This window comes from Arvicanthis niloticus, chromosome 23 (assembly GCF_011762505.2).
Source record: "Arvicanthis niloticus isolate mArvNil1 chromosome 23, mArvNil1.pat.X, whole genome shotgun sequence".
Taxonomy (NCBI): Eukaryota; Metazoa; Chordata; class Mammalia; order Rodentia; family Muridae; genus Arvicanthis; species Arvicanthis niloticus.
In genome coordinates, this window is record NC_133430.1 from 26,049,427 (window position 1) to 26,067,700 (window position 18,274).

The following is an 18,274-nucleotide window of genomic DNA, read 5'->3' on the forward strand; positions in this document are numbered from 1 at the left end:
CCACAAAGGTCAGATCATTTTCCCATTCAGCTTTACCCGTCTGAACAGTATGCAGATGATCATCCAGGGAGACGGCAGAGAGAACTGATCTCCAGGGACCTGCCTGTCCATCAAGAGAGCTTAGTTTCTTGGTTCTATTTAAGTCCTGTTGGAAATGGTTGCTTTCAGTTGCACTTTGAAAAGTCCAGAGGAAGAATGAGAAATTGGAGTGTGATCAGAGTTCGTGACGTTTCTAGTTTTCCCCATGCTTTCCTATACTCCAGTCAGTGCAGCTAGTGTTTCTTGCGTGGTCCTGTCTGTCTTCTGCTGAGTCGGCAGAATTATCAGCTGGCTTATGAACTGAGCTTTCTGCCTGATCGTCTGCGACTTTACAAATCTTCATTTGCCATTCTTTTCATTTATGCATTTCTCCCCTGCTGAGAGATGCTGTCTCCCGCCCTGTAAGATAGGAACGGTTGTAATGGTTTAACGTAAGAAGGCTCATTGCTGATGTGTTCTGCTTCCTGAGTATGTGTGGAAGCCTATGAGATGTAGTTCAGGAAAGTACTGGCGTTTTCTGCACTTTTCTTCTTCTTCTTCTTTTTTTTTAAATGGGGAACAACATTAAAACTTCCCCTATGTACCCTCAGTAAACTTAAAATGGTGATGTGGACTTTGGCCTGAGGTCTTAGAGTTGTCCTTTCTTCTGCTCTTACTAAGGTTTGCACAACATTCTTGTGCTTGTCTGGCTACAACAGTCTTTTCCATTCTTGTTCCTCACCGGCCCGCCGCCCCCTAGTAGGTCTCCAGATCTCTCAAGGGGTTTGTGCCCATCTCATCTCCCCCTCCTATTTATGAAATATAATTCCGCTCATTACTCAGTTTGTCAGGATCTCCTTGAAATCTGCATGTCGTTCCTCTCTGTTGGGTTACTTTACAGTGGCCTTTGAGTCTCTCTGCTCTAGCTGCTGATTGCTACAGTGGAGACTCTGTCTACAGTTGTCCTTCGTTCACACCTTCAGTTGCAGAATCTCGGTCTGGGATCTTTCAATTCTTATCACACCCAGCCCTTAACCACAAACAAATGTATGGATATTACTTGGTTCTTAGGATCTATATTGCCAAAGCTACTCAAGATCTGACTGGTGTTCTGTAAGTTTACAACTTGAGCTGTCGATTTTCATCAGATTTTTCAATCTGATCTTGGAAAGCTGGGAAAAAGGGGAACCATAGAAAATCAGTAGCAGAGCCTAGGACTTGAAGGACTGTTACCTACCATTGTATTTCTGGACCTGTTGCACTTCGAGAAAAAGAAAGATTCTTGCTGTTTAAATCAATGTCTTGGAGGAGAACATTCTCCAGCCCTCAACTTTAGCTGAAAGCCTCTTGATTCATGGCTAGGATCACTGTGGTCTCTTTTTCTAAGCATGAATCATATATTTAAGTCGTCTCCTCTTAGATTATTGCCACACTAACCTCACAGGGCATCTTCATCTTCTTTAGTAGGATAAATACAATGATTCCACTAGAAAGGTGTTTCTCTTTAATTCCTGGAACTGTATCTGTTATCACAGCTTATGTAAAGTGGTTGGTTACCTCTTGTAACAGAAGGCCATAGACTGAGAAGAAGCAATAGAATTGTATTGGCCTCACAGTGCTCATGGCTGGAAAGTCCAAGAACACGGTGGTAACGACTAGAGAAAGCCATGGTGCTGAATCCTAGCATGAGCTAGTTGTTATTTCTTTGAAGATACATGATTTAGAATTTTAAGCTTATAAGCCTATTTATGGTTGAACTGATAAAGCAAATTCAGTTTTCTCAGGTCAAAGGTCAACTGCTTGTTTTTTCTCTTTCCTTTTCCCTTTATTTAATTTCATTTTATTTGTATGTATGCATGCGTGTATGTATAGTGTGTTGGATATAGTTTCCCTCATAGCATCTTACTATCTATTTCTTACCTCTACTTGGTGGGGTTTTTTTTTCTTTTCTTTTTTTTTTTTTTTTGTCTCCTTTGTCCTCCTTGATAATTTTACCTCTTCATTCTTCCATGTCTCTATATATGTGATTTTATGTAATTATACAAAATATGTGTAATTGTTTCAGATTGACCTTTCAGTTTCTGAAAGGAATCTTAATTTTTATCTTACTGCATCTTACAAATATAGACTGCATTATTTTTTTTTTCAGTTACAAATAAAAAGGAAAAAAACCCCAAAACTAAAATTACAATGTCATGGTGAGGAGGGCGTAGTGAGAATCTGCAGCAAACCTAAGCTTGCTCTTGGTACCCATGAGCTGTAGAAACAACTTTGGCTCCAGCGGCTGCTGCTGCCAGTTGTAGTGAGTGTGTGGTGAGAACCAGAGACCACGGAGGTTGGTTCTTGGCCCCTGTCACCCAGTGCAGTCCCCTGTAGGTGATGCATTTCTCTTCCTGACCTGCGCTCCTCTTAAAGAGCTTATGACCACCTGTGTGGGTTCTCAAGACTTATGGTTGTTGGATGCTGCCTTTTTAAAGCAGGTATTGGTATTATTTGATTAGTTTACCACAGGTGACATGGATCATTACCATTTTTAGATGTTGTCTAGCTGTTCCCCATATTATCTTTTACCTCTTCTTTTTGAGTGTGTCACTGGAACATATATTCCTGTTGTTTTAGGCAATGCTTTAGTATAAGTTCCAGTAAGTCACAATAGAAGTGGTTTTTCTTTATTCCTTTGCCCGATTTTATCTTACATTTAAGTAATTACTGATTATTATGATTCTGGCAATGGGTATCTGAAGTACATATTCATCCCAGTGTGGTATTATAATATGTCATTTTATTTAGGTATATAATGGGTATATGTTTACCCCATTTCTAGCCTTATAATAGTTTTTTATTAAAATATGCAAAATATGATTTGGTGAAAATTTCTTTCCCTTATAGATTAGATTTTATTTTGTTACTTGGAAGACCCACGGTGGACTTTGCAGTAACCTTTTTTTTTTTTTTTTTTTTTTTTTGTGTGTGTGTGTGTGTGTTCTTAACTCACTAGGTTCTAAAAGAGAGGGATGAATTGAAAAGCCAGCTTTGTGCAGCATTACAGCAGATGGAGAATCTCAGGAAGGAACTCAATGAAGTCTTAAGCAAGCGTGCCCTGCAGGAGGAGGAGCTGCACTGTAAGGAGAAGAAACTCAATGACATTGAGTCCCAACGAGCTGAACTCGAACTGGAGGTCAAGAAATCCCTCGACACCATCCATAGGCTGGAAAATGAGTTGAAAAGACAGAGTAAGTTTCAAAGCCAGGTAAAAGCTGAGAAAATTCGCCTGGAGGATGAAATTACAGAGCTAAAGAAGAGCCAGTCCCAGGACAAAGTCAAACTTCTTGAGATGCAAGAGTCCATCAAGGACTTGAGTGCCATCCGAGCAGATCTCGCTAATAAACTGGCTGAGGAAGAGAGAGCCAGGAAAGCTGTGCTCAGGGACCTTTCTGAGCTGACAGGCCAGGTAAAATCTAAAGAAGAAGAAACGGCCACTGCTCTCACACAGTTAAAGTTAGAACGAGATGTTCACCAGAGGGAGCTGGAAGACCTTACCTCATCATTGGAGAGCGTGAAGACGAAGCATGAGCAGAATATCCAGGAGCTGATGAAGCACTTTAGGAAGGAGAAGAGTGAAGCCGAGAACCATATCAGGACGCTGAAGGTACCTAGGCTCAATTATCTTGATGGTACTGATGGAATTTCTTTTTTGGTGGCTCAGGAAGTTAATAAAGCATAAACTTTAGAGATCATTCAGTATTCCCAAGCATTGCAGCAAAGATAAAACCAACAATAAAGGGGTTTATTCATGCCTGTTTGGCCAGGTCGAAATGAGTTATAACAGCCACCTGGGAGCATCTGTTTCAGAAGACGGGAGCCCTTTAAAGTGAACATTGAGTTATTTTGGGAGTTCAGGAAAGGTAGAGGTGGCAGTAAGTCCTGGTCCTGAAACGTGCCCTCATTCGACATTTATGACCTTTTAAAATACAAAAGGCAAAAACTTGTCAAGGCCATTGAAGCTATAGCCACAGTCTTTATTCATATGGTAACTAAGGAGACACAGCGTACAGGCTGTGGAAACACAAGGCCTCTGCAATTTATTCTTTCTGTTTCAAATCAAAGCTGCATGGGTAAATTTCTGATTGAGCTCTCACATTTGTGGAAATGGTTTTAAGGTCAAATGGAACTGGCGTCGTCACCGTGCAGCGCAGTCGTTTGATATAGCAGATCATCAGATGTGTTAAATTGATCCGTCTCCTTGCTTTGCCTTGTCTGTATCACACTTAAGTGGTATAGGCTCCATATAATTATGTTTTTAATTTTCCTTAGTCAGAGTGGAACTCATGAAATTTGGGTTTGCTTTAGCTGTTACCATCAGTGGCTCAGACAGTTCCTGATATTCTGAAACCTTGCACATATTTGTGTAATAGGTGAGCGGTTGGATACATTGGTAAAGTTTAATAGTCCTTTTTCTTCAGAAGTTTTTGAAATGCAACTAGTACTTTAAAAGTACTGAAGATAAGAGAAAATGATATTTGCAGTAGCTGATACCAGTAGAATACACTTTATAGACTTTTTTTTTTTTCTCAGTTTTGTCTTCTGGCTGACGCCATTTTAGTGCCATTAACTGAGGTGGCAGATTAGAGTGGAGGAGAGGACAATAGATGGCATGTTGCTAGGAGTCCTTGACACCACAGTTTTAAGGTACACCATTGTTGCATGCTACTAAGAAAAAACCCCGCTGTCTCCTATATGCAGGACCAGGACATGATGTCACATAAGCTGATGTCCCAAATGGGAGATGGAAAACCTGGAACATATTTAAATATTTATTAAATAGGGGGCAATAGCCCTTTAGAGTGATGAAGGCATGAACAACACAAGAATTAGGGTTATGAAGATGAGCTCATATTATTTGCTGATTGATTGATCATTGCAATAATACCATCAGAAAATATTTTTGAGTATGTTGTGTCAGTTATAGCTGTAAGGACTTTATATGGGCTAATCATTGAATGCATCATTCCTGATGCTAGTGTGCAGTGCTTTCTCACTCAGAAGGAAACTGAGACACAAGCATGGAGATATGGATTTGAATCCATGCAGTCAGCTGCTCGAGTTCTCCTGGGAAGGATTTAGAACTGACAACTGGGTAGGAAGTTTGATAGGTAGGTGAATCATGTCACTTTTTCTGAACTTAGAATATGTAGACAGTACAGGAAATCTGGAGAGAGCAATATCAAGTCTAGTTTCTTACTTTGTTGAGTTAGGAGGCAGGGCCTTACACTTAATTATGCAGGTCTAGTTACCAAGTACAAATAGAGTCAGGAGGTAAGAGGAACTTGAAATTAGAATGAAATTGTGTGGGATCCTTGAACTCACAAGTGTTAGGTCTCACAGGATTTGGCTATTGTGCAAGGAAAAAGAAAAGAATAAGTCTCTAGAATGTCAACATTCAAAGAAAGAACTGAAAAATAGGTTCTAGAAAATAAGAATAAAAGACCACACGAGAGACAAACAGGGGAGAGTGGGATCTTGGAAACCCAGAGGATATTTAAAGAAAAGCATGACTAATGGGGCTGGAGAGATGGCTCAGCAGTTAAAAGCACTGGCTGCTCCTCCAGAGGACTGAGGTTCAAGTCCCAGGACCACAAAGTACTTAGAATTGTCTATAATTCTAGTTCAAAGGGATCTGATGTCCTCTTCTGGTCTCCATGAGTTCCAGGCATGTCTGTGGTACACAGATAGAACATCTAGGCAAAACACCCCTACACATAAAATAAAAATAAAAATAAAAATAAAAATAAAAATAAAAATAAAAATAAAATAAAATATTTAATGTCACATGAGACAGACAAACTAAAAGAAGTAAAAATGTGCTCATTCTATTTTAAGACAAAGGTCCAAAAGGAAATGTGTGGGTCCTGGATCTAAGGTAGAGTGTTCTTGTACTCAACAAGGCATCTTTCCTCTGCAGGTTTTATAAGACACCATTATGAATGTTCATTGGTAGGGATGGGCTACACAGTTGTTAAAACCGGTAAAAGTAGAGTTGAATAGCAATAGGCAGACATTTGATAGGAAGGTGGGTATAGACCAGCACGGGGGCTTGTGAGTACTGCCATTCAACCAATGAGAGCGCTGTTAGAGATTTTTTTATTCATTCAGAAATCCCTCACGGGCAGATTTTGAGTTAAGTGGTCATCCAGTGAGTTTCCATTGTGCGGGTGAGTGAAGGGATCAGAGTAAGTTCCATAATTCTGAGGGGGACATTTGGGCATTTGTGGTACTTTTATGAAGCAACTTGATTGGTCATGTGTCAGAAACCTCTGTGGAGGGCATGATCAGTCCCTCAGCTGTTGTCACCAAGCATGAGAGGAGTGGAGGGGTGTGTGAACCTCAAAGGAAGGTTGGGTTCTGCATGATGGTCATGGAATGTTGTCAGCTGTGTGAGGCAGTGCTTATGGTTGTTTTGTTGATAATGGTCCTTTCATGTCCATAGCTGCTGCTACCCGCACCATTTACAGTATCTGATGAGCTTCACGGTGCTTACCAGGAACTGGTAACGATTTGTTCAGATTGAGTAGGTTCAGGGTCGTCTCTACAAGAACATCGTACGTTCAGATTTGTTGGCTTGAGTGGAAAGCTGAAGGATGTGCTTTTGCCACTGTTGGCTCTGTGCTATTGGTAAAGTGATAGCACTTTGATTGCTTTACCACTGACATAGGAATAGGAAGTCCCGTGCTTATTGTGAGCATACGACTTTGCAAATCCTCAAATGAAACGCTGATGTAATTTTAAGAAAAGTCATCAAACAGGTAAAGTATTAGGGAAATTAAGAATTGGTATCTTTAAAAATAGGCTCTGAGTGGAAGAAAAGCCTCTAATAATAGAATTTTGCAACTTTAGCCGTGTAGATCTAGGTCTAGGTCTTGCCCGATTTCAAATGAGGCATGGTTAGGCCTGGATAGAGTGGGTAGGGGAGGGGCACACTGTCTCCTGAGGGGCTGGGAGCGGGTTCCAGGAGTCAGTGACCTTCACCAGAGTGTTCCTACTCACCTCTGCTTTTTTTTTTATGGGGCATAAAGTAAAGTAAAAAGCAGTCTACTGAAACTTAAAATTGTAATTGAGCCAATTTTCCTGATGAGAGACTTTATTTTGTAAATTTATTTTGGGCCTGTGAATACAGGATTGCTCATAAAAAAATCAATTCCTTTGTTAATTCAAAGTGGCATGAGGTCTTAGCTGAATTTTGTGGAGTAAATAAAATATAGATTTTGTTTAAAACTCTCAAAACTTCTCTCAGGAATTTGTTTCCAGTGATTGTGCTCCTATGTACCTAATTAACCACGTGTAATAGATATCATAATGAAGGAGGCAGGCCTTATTATTTAGCTTAGGTAGAGCGTTTGCCTAGTGTAGACATGCGTTCCATGCATTTAGCACCAACTGCAAAAGAAAAAGAAAGCACATACATGTTAAGTATTAAAACATAGTTTAAGCAGAGCGTATGGGATTGCTCTTTGACTGCTAGTGAGTGGTGTGTCAAGTTCTGACTGAGGATGTGCTCAGGGTCTTGTAAAGCCTTATGGCAGCATTCCTGGTGAGATTGCAGGTGTTAGGGAGCGTTGCTGGGTTCAGGTCCTCTCTGCTTTTATTTGTGTTACGCCTGCATAAGCTACTAGTTTCTGGTGGCTTGAGCTTCAAAACAGGAGTCAATAGGGCAGTAATAGCCCGCTGTTGCTGACACTTGCAGTCCTGTATGGTGACACCTCCTGCATATTCTTGGTTTGGCTGTACTTGGTCTTTGTGTTTCCACATCAATGTAGAAGAGGTATTATGGAAGGTTTGGAGAAAGGAGAGGGAAGGGCGAAACATAACTAAATCACAATCTCAAAAAGAAATGAACAACAAAAATGCTGAGTTTGGTTATATCCAAATAAATTAGATCAGAAAGGATTTTATTACATTATTAGTGGTGGACAACTCATTCATACTGTTCTTTATGTCCTGTGAGAGTAGTACCAATATTTACATTATATGAAAAGCCTGTGAGTCTTTCCTAACATCCAGGAGGGAAGAGGGTTAAGCCCCTCTTTTGTAGGTGAGGAAGCTGAGCAGCCAGAAGCATCCTCTTGAAGCATCTTTATGGGGATCTTCTTCAGGAATGCATTCCTTGCTCAGTAGTGAGTCTCTCTGTTTTACCAAGATACCCAGGAAAGACTTTGCCTTCATTGATGTTAAGTTGGCTGTTTTCTCCTTCTACTTTAGAGTTAGTATCTGTCATCTTCAGCTCCGTGTTGTGGTCCCTGTCACCTAGCAAGTGTTTGAGAGGTACTGAGTGCATGCAAAGAGCACTTGCTTTGTGTTTGTTGTCTCGGATGAACAAGATCGGCCAAAGTCGCCCTGTTCTCTCCCCGCTGCTGCAGTGTGGATTCCGTTTTGCAGCCGGTCAAGTCAGCTTTCTTTTTTTCTCCTTGTCTTTACATCAGGCAGAAAGCTTGGAAGAGAAGAATATGGCTAAAGCCCATCTCGGCCAGCTGGAGAAGTTGAAATCACAGTGCGAGAAACTGACGGAGGAATTAACCCAGAACGAAAATGAGAACAAAAAGCTGAAGCTAAAATACCAGAGTCTGAAGGAGGAACTAGAGGAAAAGGTAAAAGAGTAAAGAAATTCTGACTTAAAGAACTAAGGTTTTAAAATGTACGTTATGCATGCTGCTTAAGGAATAGTACTCTAAGTCTGCAGGAAAGTGATATCGGTGCCATGGAAAAAGACAGTTTGTTTATTATTTCAACCAATCACAGTCTAGTACATTTGTTTTAAATTTCTTACTAGGTCTTCAGATTACTAGGCTTTTCTTACTTGCCTTCAAAGACAAGGTTGAAGCTAGTTTAGAATTTGCAATTAAATATCTTTAAATTTAGTAATTTCAGGGTAGTCTCTTGCCTGCTTACATCTGTCCTCCCACTGTCCCCAACATTCCTTCTTCCCCTTCTCTTTCCTCTTCCCCTCCTCCTTTTCATCCCCCTCTTCCACTCTTTCTTTCTTTTTTTTAATCCTCCTGTCTCAGCCTCCCGGGTGCCGGGATTCCAGGTATGTATGCTTACCCACTGTGTGCTAGCTACTATCATGGCCTGCTCTGCTTTCCTCATCTCTAGTACTGTGCATACCTCATGTATCCATAACCAGTGTGTTGTTGCTGTGGATATGATGCTGCCTTTTCCACAACTAAAATGTTGTCTGGAATATTGTGTTAAATGGTTTATATTTTCGTATCCGCATTTAAGACATATTGCCAAGTGGCTAGAGAGATAGCTCAGAGGCTAAGAGCCTTTGCTGCTCTTCCACAGACCCTAGTTTGGTTCCCTTCACCCACATCAGGCTGCTCACCAACTACCTGTATCTCTAGCTCCAGGTGATCTAACACCTTCTGTCCTCCACAGGCACCCACACATGTTATGTAGTACACCCACACACCTAAACCTATTTGTAAATAAAAATAAATCTTTAAAATATTACTAAAAACTGTAGTCAGTTGAAAATGTAAAGTTCATTCTTCTTTATTTATCCTAAGTGTGTCTTACCCACTTCTGTTGGTGATGGCCCAGGTGTGTATGTCACAGATTCACAGAAATAGGATATTCACCTTAGAACCAAGTTTGTAGAGTTAATGATGGAGTTACATTGCTGTGTATTGAGCGTGTACTCAGGCACGGTGCCCAGGGCAGGATCTAGAAGAGACACAGTTCTATGACTGACCTTTTTACTTGGTAGAACTATGTACACAGTATCCAGTTTTTGGAAGTGTTTGAAGCCAGAATGTTTCTGATTTTTGAACTTCTGAATTTTTGAGTATTTGTATGTATATAATTAGGTACCTTGAGAACAGGAGCAAAGTCAAACACAAGAGTCATTCTTTTTTTTTTTTTTTTTTTTTTTTAACATTTCTTACATGTAAAATCTGAAAGCAATTTTGTGGTTTTTTGTCTTGATTGTGTTTTGGTTGAAAACCATTGAGGTCAGCTTCTTGTTGTGCTCAAAAAGTGTGAATTTTAGGTCTCTTCAGAGAGATTTTGAATTTTTGCATTTGGAATGTTCGATTTAGTCAAGTCCTGACTGTGTGTTCCAGTGCAGAGTGAAGATGGTCTTAATACCTTAAAGGACACATATGAAATATATCTTCCTTGGTGACGGGAAATTAGTTGCAGCTTCCCCCACAAAACATGAAATCTTCAGATACTCAAGTCCCTTGAAAAAACCTGGAACAGTGTAATTATATATCCTCTCATGTATTCTACGTTATCTTTACATTATGTACAACACATAAGTACATATGATCATATGCCAGTACTTAGGAAATAATGACAAGAAAAAACATATGGACATGTTTAGTGGATGGATTTCTATTTTTTTTGTTGTTGTTGTTGAATATGTTTTGGAACCCATGAATCCAAAGGGTTTTATACAATATGTCTTGCATTATATTTAATACTTCTGATATATATATATGTATATATATATATATATATATATATATATATATAAAAACTTCCTTAGTAAAGAACAGAATAGATTATAATATTGTTATATTGTACCCCACAGAGAGGGTTTTCTCTGTGAGGTAGCATTAGGAGTGTGGGTAAGTGAGTTTGAACTCTGTTTTGGAGCTGTGTGTCTTTTTATAAGTTTACTAAACATCAAGCCTTGGTTTTGTTTTTAGAAGATTATAATAATACCTTTATTCCTTGTAAGAATTTATGAAAAAATATATAAAGTACTTGGTTCAGCATTTCATGTCTGATATATTAGTGGCATTATTAACTGGTATTATTGTCTTGTATTGTTTCTGCTAAGCTTCCAATATTTGCTGACTAATGATTCAACCAAGCAATCAACCAATCAGCATGAACCATAGACTGTGTCTTGTAATTGTCTTAGGGTTATCATGTGCTGTGATGAAACACCACTACCAAAAACAACTTGGGGACTGGCTTACACTTCCACATCACTGTTCATCATCAAAGGAAGTCAGAACAGGAACTCAAATAGGGCAGGAACCTGGGAGCAGGAGCTGAGACAGAAGCCATGGAGGAGTGCTGCATACTGGCTTGCTCTTTATGGCTTGGTCAACCTGCTTTCTTACAGAACCCAGGACACCAGCCCAGTTATAGCACCACCCACCCTAGGCTCCCCATCAATCACTAATTAAGAAAACATGGTACAGCAGGATCTTACAGAGGCGTTTCTTCAATTGAGGTTTCTTCTCTTCCAGTGGCTTTAGCTTGTGTTAAGGTAACATAAATCTATCCAGCCCAGTTATGTCTGTGTTGTTGTGAAGAGACACTATGGTCAATGGAGTTTTTAAAAGAAAGCATTCTAGTAGGGGCTTGCTGATAGTTTCAGAGTAGTCAGTGATCATTATGACAGGGAGCAGGGCAGTAGACAAGTGGGCACTGGAGCAGTATCTGAGAGCTTACTGCCTGAGCCTCAGAAGAGGCAGGAGAACTAGGAGAACAGGAGGCAGACAGAACTAGACTGGATCAGATGTGTGCTTTTGAAACTTCAGAGCTCACTCCCAGTGACACATTTCCTCCAACAAGTTCATATGTGCTTATACTTCCCAAAGAGTTCCACCAATTGGGATCCAAGCATTCAAACAGATGAGTCTATGGGGCCCATTCTCATCCAAACCACAACACACTGCTGCTACTCCTCCCATTGACATGATGATGATGATGATGATGGTAGTGATGGTGATGATGATGATGATGGTAGTGGTTGTTGTAGTTGTCGTCGTCATTGTGCTGGTGGTGAGGAGTAGGAGTCGTCTGCTGTCACCTGATAAAGTCATAGGACTTTGTTGATGAAAAGTTTAGAACTATAGTGTTGATCATTTGATACAAATGGTTCCCAGAGTTGATACTGTTTGACAGAATTGGCAGTCCATTCACAAGTGTTTGAAGGTATACTGCTAATGAACCAGACAGATGGGCAGGTGTTGTGGCTCTCACTGCCCCACGCTTTGGGCTACTATGTTGCTGTCCACACTGCCCCACACTTTGGGGCTAAGTGCTCTGGTCAAGAGAGAGAGTGGGGATAAAGGGGCAAGAGACTCGAAGAATGGAGACAAGACAGGGTGTGTGGTCAAGTCTCCTTTACTGTCTCCCACAGACTATATTCACACCTCCTACTGACCCCCACTACACCTACTACTACTACACCACACCACTACAAGGAAATCCTGGGTATTTATAAGCACAAGCAGGAGAACACCGGTGAAAACATTTTACCACGTGCACCATGCAGCTGGGGACACTAAACAGCAAAACAAGCTATGTGGGGTAAACAAGATGTTTGTCAGAGTGTGCTTCAGCTGTTGTAGGCTGTTGAAAAACAAGTCTCTATCAGGGTATATGGTTCCAGATGGCTGCAAAGTTGATAGCTGCTTTCTAGCCGCTTTCTGCTTAAAGTCGGCTCCCAACAGGCAGGTTTGTGGCTGTGCTTGGTTTTAGAAGAGAGGAATCACACTTTGGTTATCTTTTCATATCTAGGATAAGGCACAAAGGCCTGACACATGGTAGGTAAGTGCTAGGCACATATCTGTGCACATAACATGTAACAGAAAAGAACAGTAACAGAAATATAAGATGAAACAAAAAATTATCTATTGTTAGTGAAGCAAAGGCTACGGACTAGTAGCCTTTAAATCACTGCTTGAGCAACACAGTGACTTGACAGATGTAGTTTCACGGAATGAAACAGATTAACAGCACTTCCTTTTCTTAGTTATAACCCAAAGGGAGGTCTTTATGTAACAGCAGTATTCTTGCTTGTACATATTTAACAGTAGCATAAATGTGAAACTTTCTCTCTCTCTCTTACACACACACACACACACACACACACACACACACGTTTTGAAATCCCATTCTGTTTGTATCTTTTATTTCTTGTCATAAGCTATGGTAAGAACTGCCAAGACTGCATTAAAATTCTTAGAAGGCATTAGCAACAGTGACGGCATTGCTTGGCGGTGGAAGATTGCGGTGATTTTGTGTGCAATGAGGAACTGCCTTCTGCATCTTACTCATAGATTTAGTGGTGTTATGTTGTATTAAAATGTATTTTTTCTAATATCTGATTGTTACTTTGTCAAGTGTTATTTTTCCATTGTCCATGACAAAGGGGACAAGTATTATATAACCTACAGAATGTTTACACATACATTTCAGACTTTGTTAAGCTTCTTAACAGGCAGAACGCTGTTTTGAAATGGTACAGAATTAATTTTCTTTTATGTGTACTGCTATTAAAGTTTATTATTTCTTCAACTTAAGTTTTATGGGAAAAATTCTTTCTTTCTTCCATTGTTTTAAAATGATTTGTTGATATTAATCTTTGGATTCTGCTGGCATTTGTCTCAAAATTCATAATAGTGTTCACTGTATCTCAGACATATTTATATTGGTTTCACTAGCATAAGAGAATCTACCAGAGTGAGTGGGTAATAATGTTGATTTTTTTAATATGTCTGAAGTATGCAGAACTGTGTCTGATTTAATTTTAAAAATCATATTCTAATAGGTAGAAGTTTATGAATGATGTTGTTGGAGGTTTCACAGTCATTGTGCAGATTGCATTGTGTAGCTTGTGTATTAAGATGGATTTTAATGTTGAGCATGCTTGTATAATATTTTAAAAATAATTGAGCCCTTAAATTTTTTACAATATTTAGTCGATTATTATGTTTATACTGAACGCATTGGTTTTTTCCTTAATTTGTACATTTTAGCCATATTGTTAAATAATATATCCAATAGTTGGTGCAGATATATTTATCTTTTTAGTTGTGAGCCGAGCCTTTAATGTCTGAGCCCTCTTTCCATCCTGCAGATATATTTATAACCAATGGAAAAATGGTGAAAACATAGAAGATAAGTTCAGTGTTAGTTTTCTAATTTTCAAACAAGCTTCAAAAGCAAATTTATTTCCAGTGTTAGTGATTACTTTTATTTCAGCTATACAAGAAAATGAGAAATTATATGTTTTGAGAGTATACACACAGAGACACACATATATTCTTGAGTATTCTGATTTGAATTATTAAATATACTTCTTTGAGCTACCCATACCTAGAGGAAGCTAGAGGTACCAGCCACCATCATTTCACCTTTTTCCTTTAATGCTCTCCTTTAAAGTCCTTCAGGCTTGTCAGTTTTATATATCACAAACGTCTGTGTGCTAGCTCTGTTAAGTTTATTAGGCACAGTGGACTAGAGGCAAAGATTACATTATCTAAAGCATCATAGGACCCAGCCTGAAGACGAATCAGATTGCCCGATGTCTGCTTTGGAAGTAGGAAGCATGCAACCAATCTTGATGTTGCCATCCTATGAGACTCAGTAGGAACCTTCTGTGGTTTGTCTGCAGATGCTAGAGTGTATCTGAGATGCTCAGCTGTATAAAGGAATACTTGCTTATTTTAGTAGCTGCCCCGAGTTGTCTTCAGAAGACCTAGCTTTCTGTTATTAGCTCTTTATGAGGACGAGATTAAGTAACTTGAGTGAAACTGCCAGGAAGTGCTGTGCCATCACAGACTGAGCCGTCCAAGGAGTAGGAATGTATGTATTGGTGCATCATGACTCATAGAGGTGTGAAGCAAGGCATGTCTATATGAGACAAAACTCTGAGGGTAACTTTCTTATACAAATGGAACCTGCCAAATGATAATCACATTTGCCAATCACATTTGTGAGTATTTTCAGCATTGGCCTCTAAAACTGAAAAAATATAACAGCTTGCCTGGCAGTGGATAGAAACAGTAAAGTCAGAGTATGAGACAGACTTTTTTTTTTTTTTTTTTTTCATTTTCTCCTTTATTTAGTGTAAGGAAAATGAACCATGTGTGTGTCTTTTCATCGAATTTGTGGCATTGAATCTACTTTGTAGTTGAACCCAGCTATTTTATGTTTTCCTTTGACATGTTTTGGAATGGAAATATTTATTGATTTTTGTTAGAAAAACCTAATTAAGACCTGAAATGTCCCTATAAAATGTTTCTGTGAAGTCAGTGAGTGAGTAGGTCAGGTTTCTGTGCTTTCGGGATGTAAAGAGGGTAGATGTTAGTGCTGTCACAGCAGTGATGGTAACCACCGAGGCAACACATTTCTCAGTGCGATTTAATCAGTCTGCAGTGTGTGTACACTGCATTAAATGTGTCATACACAATAAAAACATTCAATGTTATCTGTCAGTGAAAAAAAACTGAAGTTTGTTTCTATTTAGACATCTGCTTATGATTGCAGTGTTTTGATTTTGGAAAAATATTTGAGTGTACAATGTATGTAGTACTCACTACTTGGCAAAATCACATCCTCCTCCTTCTGGCTCAGCTGTTGGATGGGAGTAGGGAGAAGCTTGTGACTTCCAAGTGTTGTAAGGAATGAGAATAAAGGAGATGGTGTGAGCTACTGACTGCCAGCATTGCCTGCCTCGTGCCTTGGGCTACTTTTAAGTGCACTATTTTCTTTCTTTGGTGATTTAAGCATTTTTAAAATTTTGTATTTTGTAAGGTGTGATAGTAGGAAAAAAGCTATAGTCACCCCATGTTAACTGAGTAACATCTTAGGTCAGAGACGCTAAATCAGCACTTCTCTTCAACCTGTGGGCCACAGCCCCTTTGGAGTCACAAATCAGATATCCTGCATATCAGATATTTTCATTATGATTCACAATAATAGCAAAAATACAGTTGTAAACCAGCAACAAGAATAATTGTATGGCTGAGTGTCACCACAGCGTGAGGAACTGTATAAAAGGATTGCAGTATGAGGGAGGTTGGAACCATTGCTCTAAGTAGATGTTTCAAGGAATTTTTGTTAGATTCCTGTCTTTTTAAAAACAGCAAGTTTAAGTGACAATGCTAGAATTCTTTTAAGAGAAACAAAAGCTTTTCAATGGTCAGTAATTAAATAATTTGTTATTCGTTATTTGAATAATTTGCATTTAATCGGGTAAGTTTTTATTAAGTTCAAAGTAGCCTTTGACTTTGGCAGAGAATGAACTGGCCCAACACTTGGATGACATAATGTTTCAGTTATTGAGAAGAAAAGATCAGGATGCAAAAGTGAAGTGAGCATACACTGTTCAGGCCAAGGCTGTACTGGGCAAGAAATCAGGGTGCACAGAACCAGCAACCTTTATGTCTGCTCGAGAACACAGGTGCTGTACGTGTTCTCAGGCTCTTTTCCACTGGAATGCCTTCTGTACCAACAGTTTCCTCAGAGATGTGTGTGTGTGTGTGTGGTACATGTATGTAGGTGTACATGTCTATGTAGCCCAGATGTTGTGTATCTTCTTTCATTGTTCATATTTATTTATTTATTTACTTATTTATTTATTTACTTTAACTGGGTTTTCCCTTGAGTGATGTAGAACCCATCGATCTAGCTAGAATGGCCAGTCAGCAAGCCCTGGGAATCTTTGGTTGTTGTTGAAGAGACTGGGTCTCTTCTTTGTAGCCCTGTATCTCACCCTGTAGATCAGGCTGGGGCTAGAACTCACAGAAATCCATCTGCTTCTGTTCTCCGTGTGCTGGATTAAAGGTGTGTGCCATCACACCTGGTCCAGAGATCTTGTCTCCATCTTCCTGTGCTGGGGTTCCAGGTGCACGCTGCCACAGCTGGATTTTGCACATGGGTGCTGGATGTCTGAGCTCCTTGCTGGTGTCCTTGCATGACTGGGACCTGTTATCCTTTACACCCAAGAGGCAACATTAAGAAAATTCTTATGCTTGAAGAACAAGCATTTATTCACCCAGCCACCTCCTGAACCCCACAGAAGTTGATTCTTAAAGCATTGAAGTCCACATTTGCCTGTTGTATTAGTTCTTGATTTGGTTGGGAAACCTGCCACTTCAGTGCGTGGGTGATAATTTCAGGCATGGAGAGGAAAGCAGACATGTTAGGCACTTCCCACTAAAATCCTGTTCAGTTAGTCAGTTAGTTGTTTTTTTTTTTTTTTTTTTTTTTTTTTTTTTTTTTTTTTCTTTTTGCAGTTGCCTTTGATCCCCACAATAAATATTAGGCCAAGTAATTCTGTGTATGATAGGCTATGGTATACAAGCCAAGGCCAGATGAAGACTTCACATCCCACCGTTTTCAGTGATTGCTTACATGTTAATTAGCCTTCCTGACCCTGGTTGACCCTATAAAGGAACATAAGATGGCTGCCCATGTTTGTGTTTATTAACGTTTTCTGTTATTGCTGTGTAAAGTGCTCATTGACTCATGTCATTTTCTTGTTAGATGATGGCCAAGCAGTGTTGTGTAGGTTTTAGTCATCATTAACGGAAGGTATTTTCTGTGGTATACATTAGCTATGTGATTTGGGGATTCCTGTCTACCTCTTCCCCTTTGTCTTTCATGAGAAGTAATGCTTTAAGGGAAAAGGGGGAGGAAGAGACCACATGGTTTGCAAGACATGCCTAAGTGTTCAGATATTGCTGTTTGAGATACTGTGCAATTTTTTTCTTTTGAAAATTAAGCAGCACTCATTCCAAGTGCATTGTTTAAAACTCTGTTTGTTTGTTTTCTTGTCCATATTTTGTTTCAGAAGTTGAAATGCATCAGAAATAGATGACTTTTAAATATCAATGTTATTTCTGTTTCTAGACATTTAGCTTGAGAGAAATATGTAATAATCTCACAATGATCCTCATTGCAAATGCATAAAGTACCCCCTAGAAGGTATTCTCTTTTCTAACTGTGAATACTAAGTTTTAGGAATATAGCCAATGCACACCCCACCCCGTCTTGATTATGCTGGTAATAATCTTTGTATTACTCAATACTGTCTTAGAAGAGGGTGCTAAAAGGCTCAAGCCAAGAATAATTTTCCTTAAATGGGGGTTGAAAGTTTAAACTTGAATTTCTACTTTCTTGTTTGTTTTCTGGAAAACTTTTTAAGTCTGTTGAAGCCAACACTGTGGACTGGGGTGATTCCCACCTGGGATTTAAAATGCACAAGGTCAGACAGACTGCGTTCTAGTGTGCTGTCTGTCCTTCTGTTAGTTCTGCTGTTTGGTCCAGCATCTCAGGCTAACACTTCATGCACTGCTCATTGTAGTTTCCCCATCCTTAGGAGGAAATGATGCAGAGTTTCTCCATAAAAGAGAAAGAACTGCATGTATGTAAATGTAACCTACAACGCCGAATATTTGTTATAGAACATCAATCTTCTACTAGAACTACAGTGTTCTTCCTGTTG

At 39.4% G+C, this 18,274-nt stretch overlaps 1 protein-coding gene across 3 annotated transcripts in view; it reads left to right on the forward strand.

Moving 5' to 3' along the window:
• The window catches only part of Cep128 (centrosomal protein 128), a 342,449-nt gene that overhangs the window by 102,831 nt on the left and 221,344 nt on the right, over window positions 1-18,274 (forward strand). For all 3 annotated transcript variants that reach the window (XM_076921486.1, XM_076921487.1, XM_076921489.1), the window contains exons 16-17: window positions 3,017-3,667; window positions 8,496-8,660. In XM_076921486.1, coding sequence (XP_076777601.1) covers window positions 3,017-3,667; window positions 8,496-8,660 — 816 coding nt within the window. The remainder of the gene's footprint in view (window positions 1-3,016; window positions 3,668-8,495; window positions 8,661-18,274) is intronic.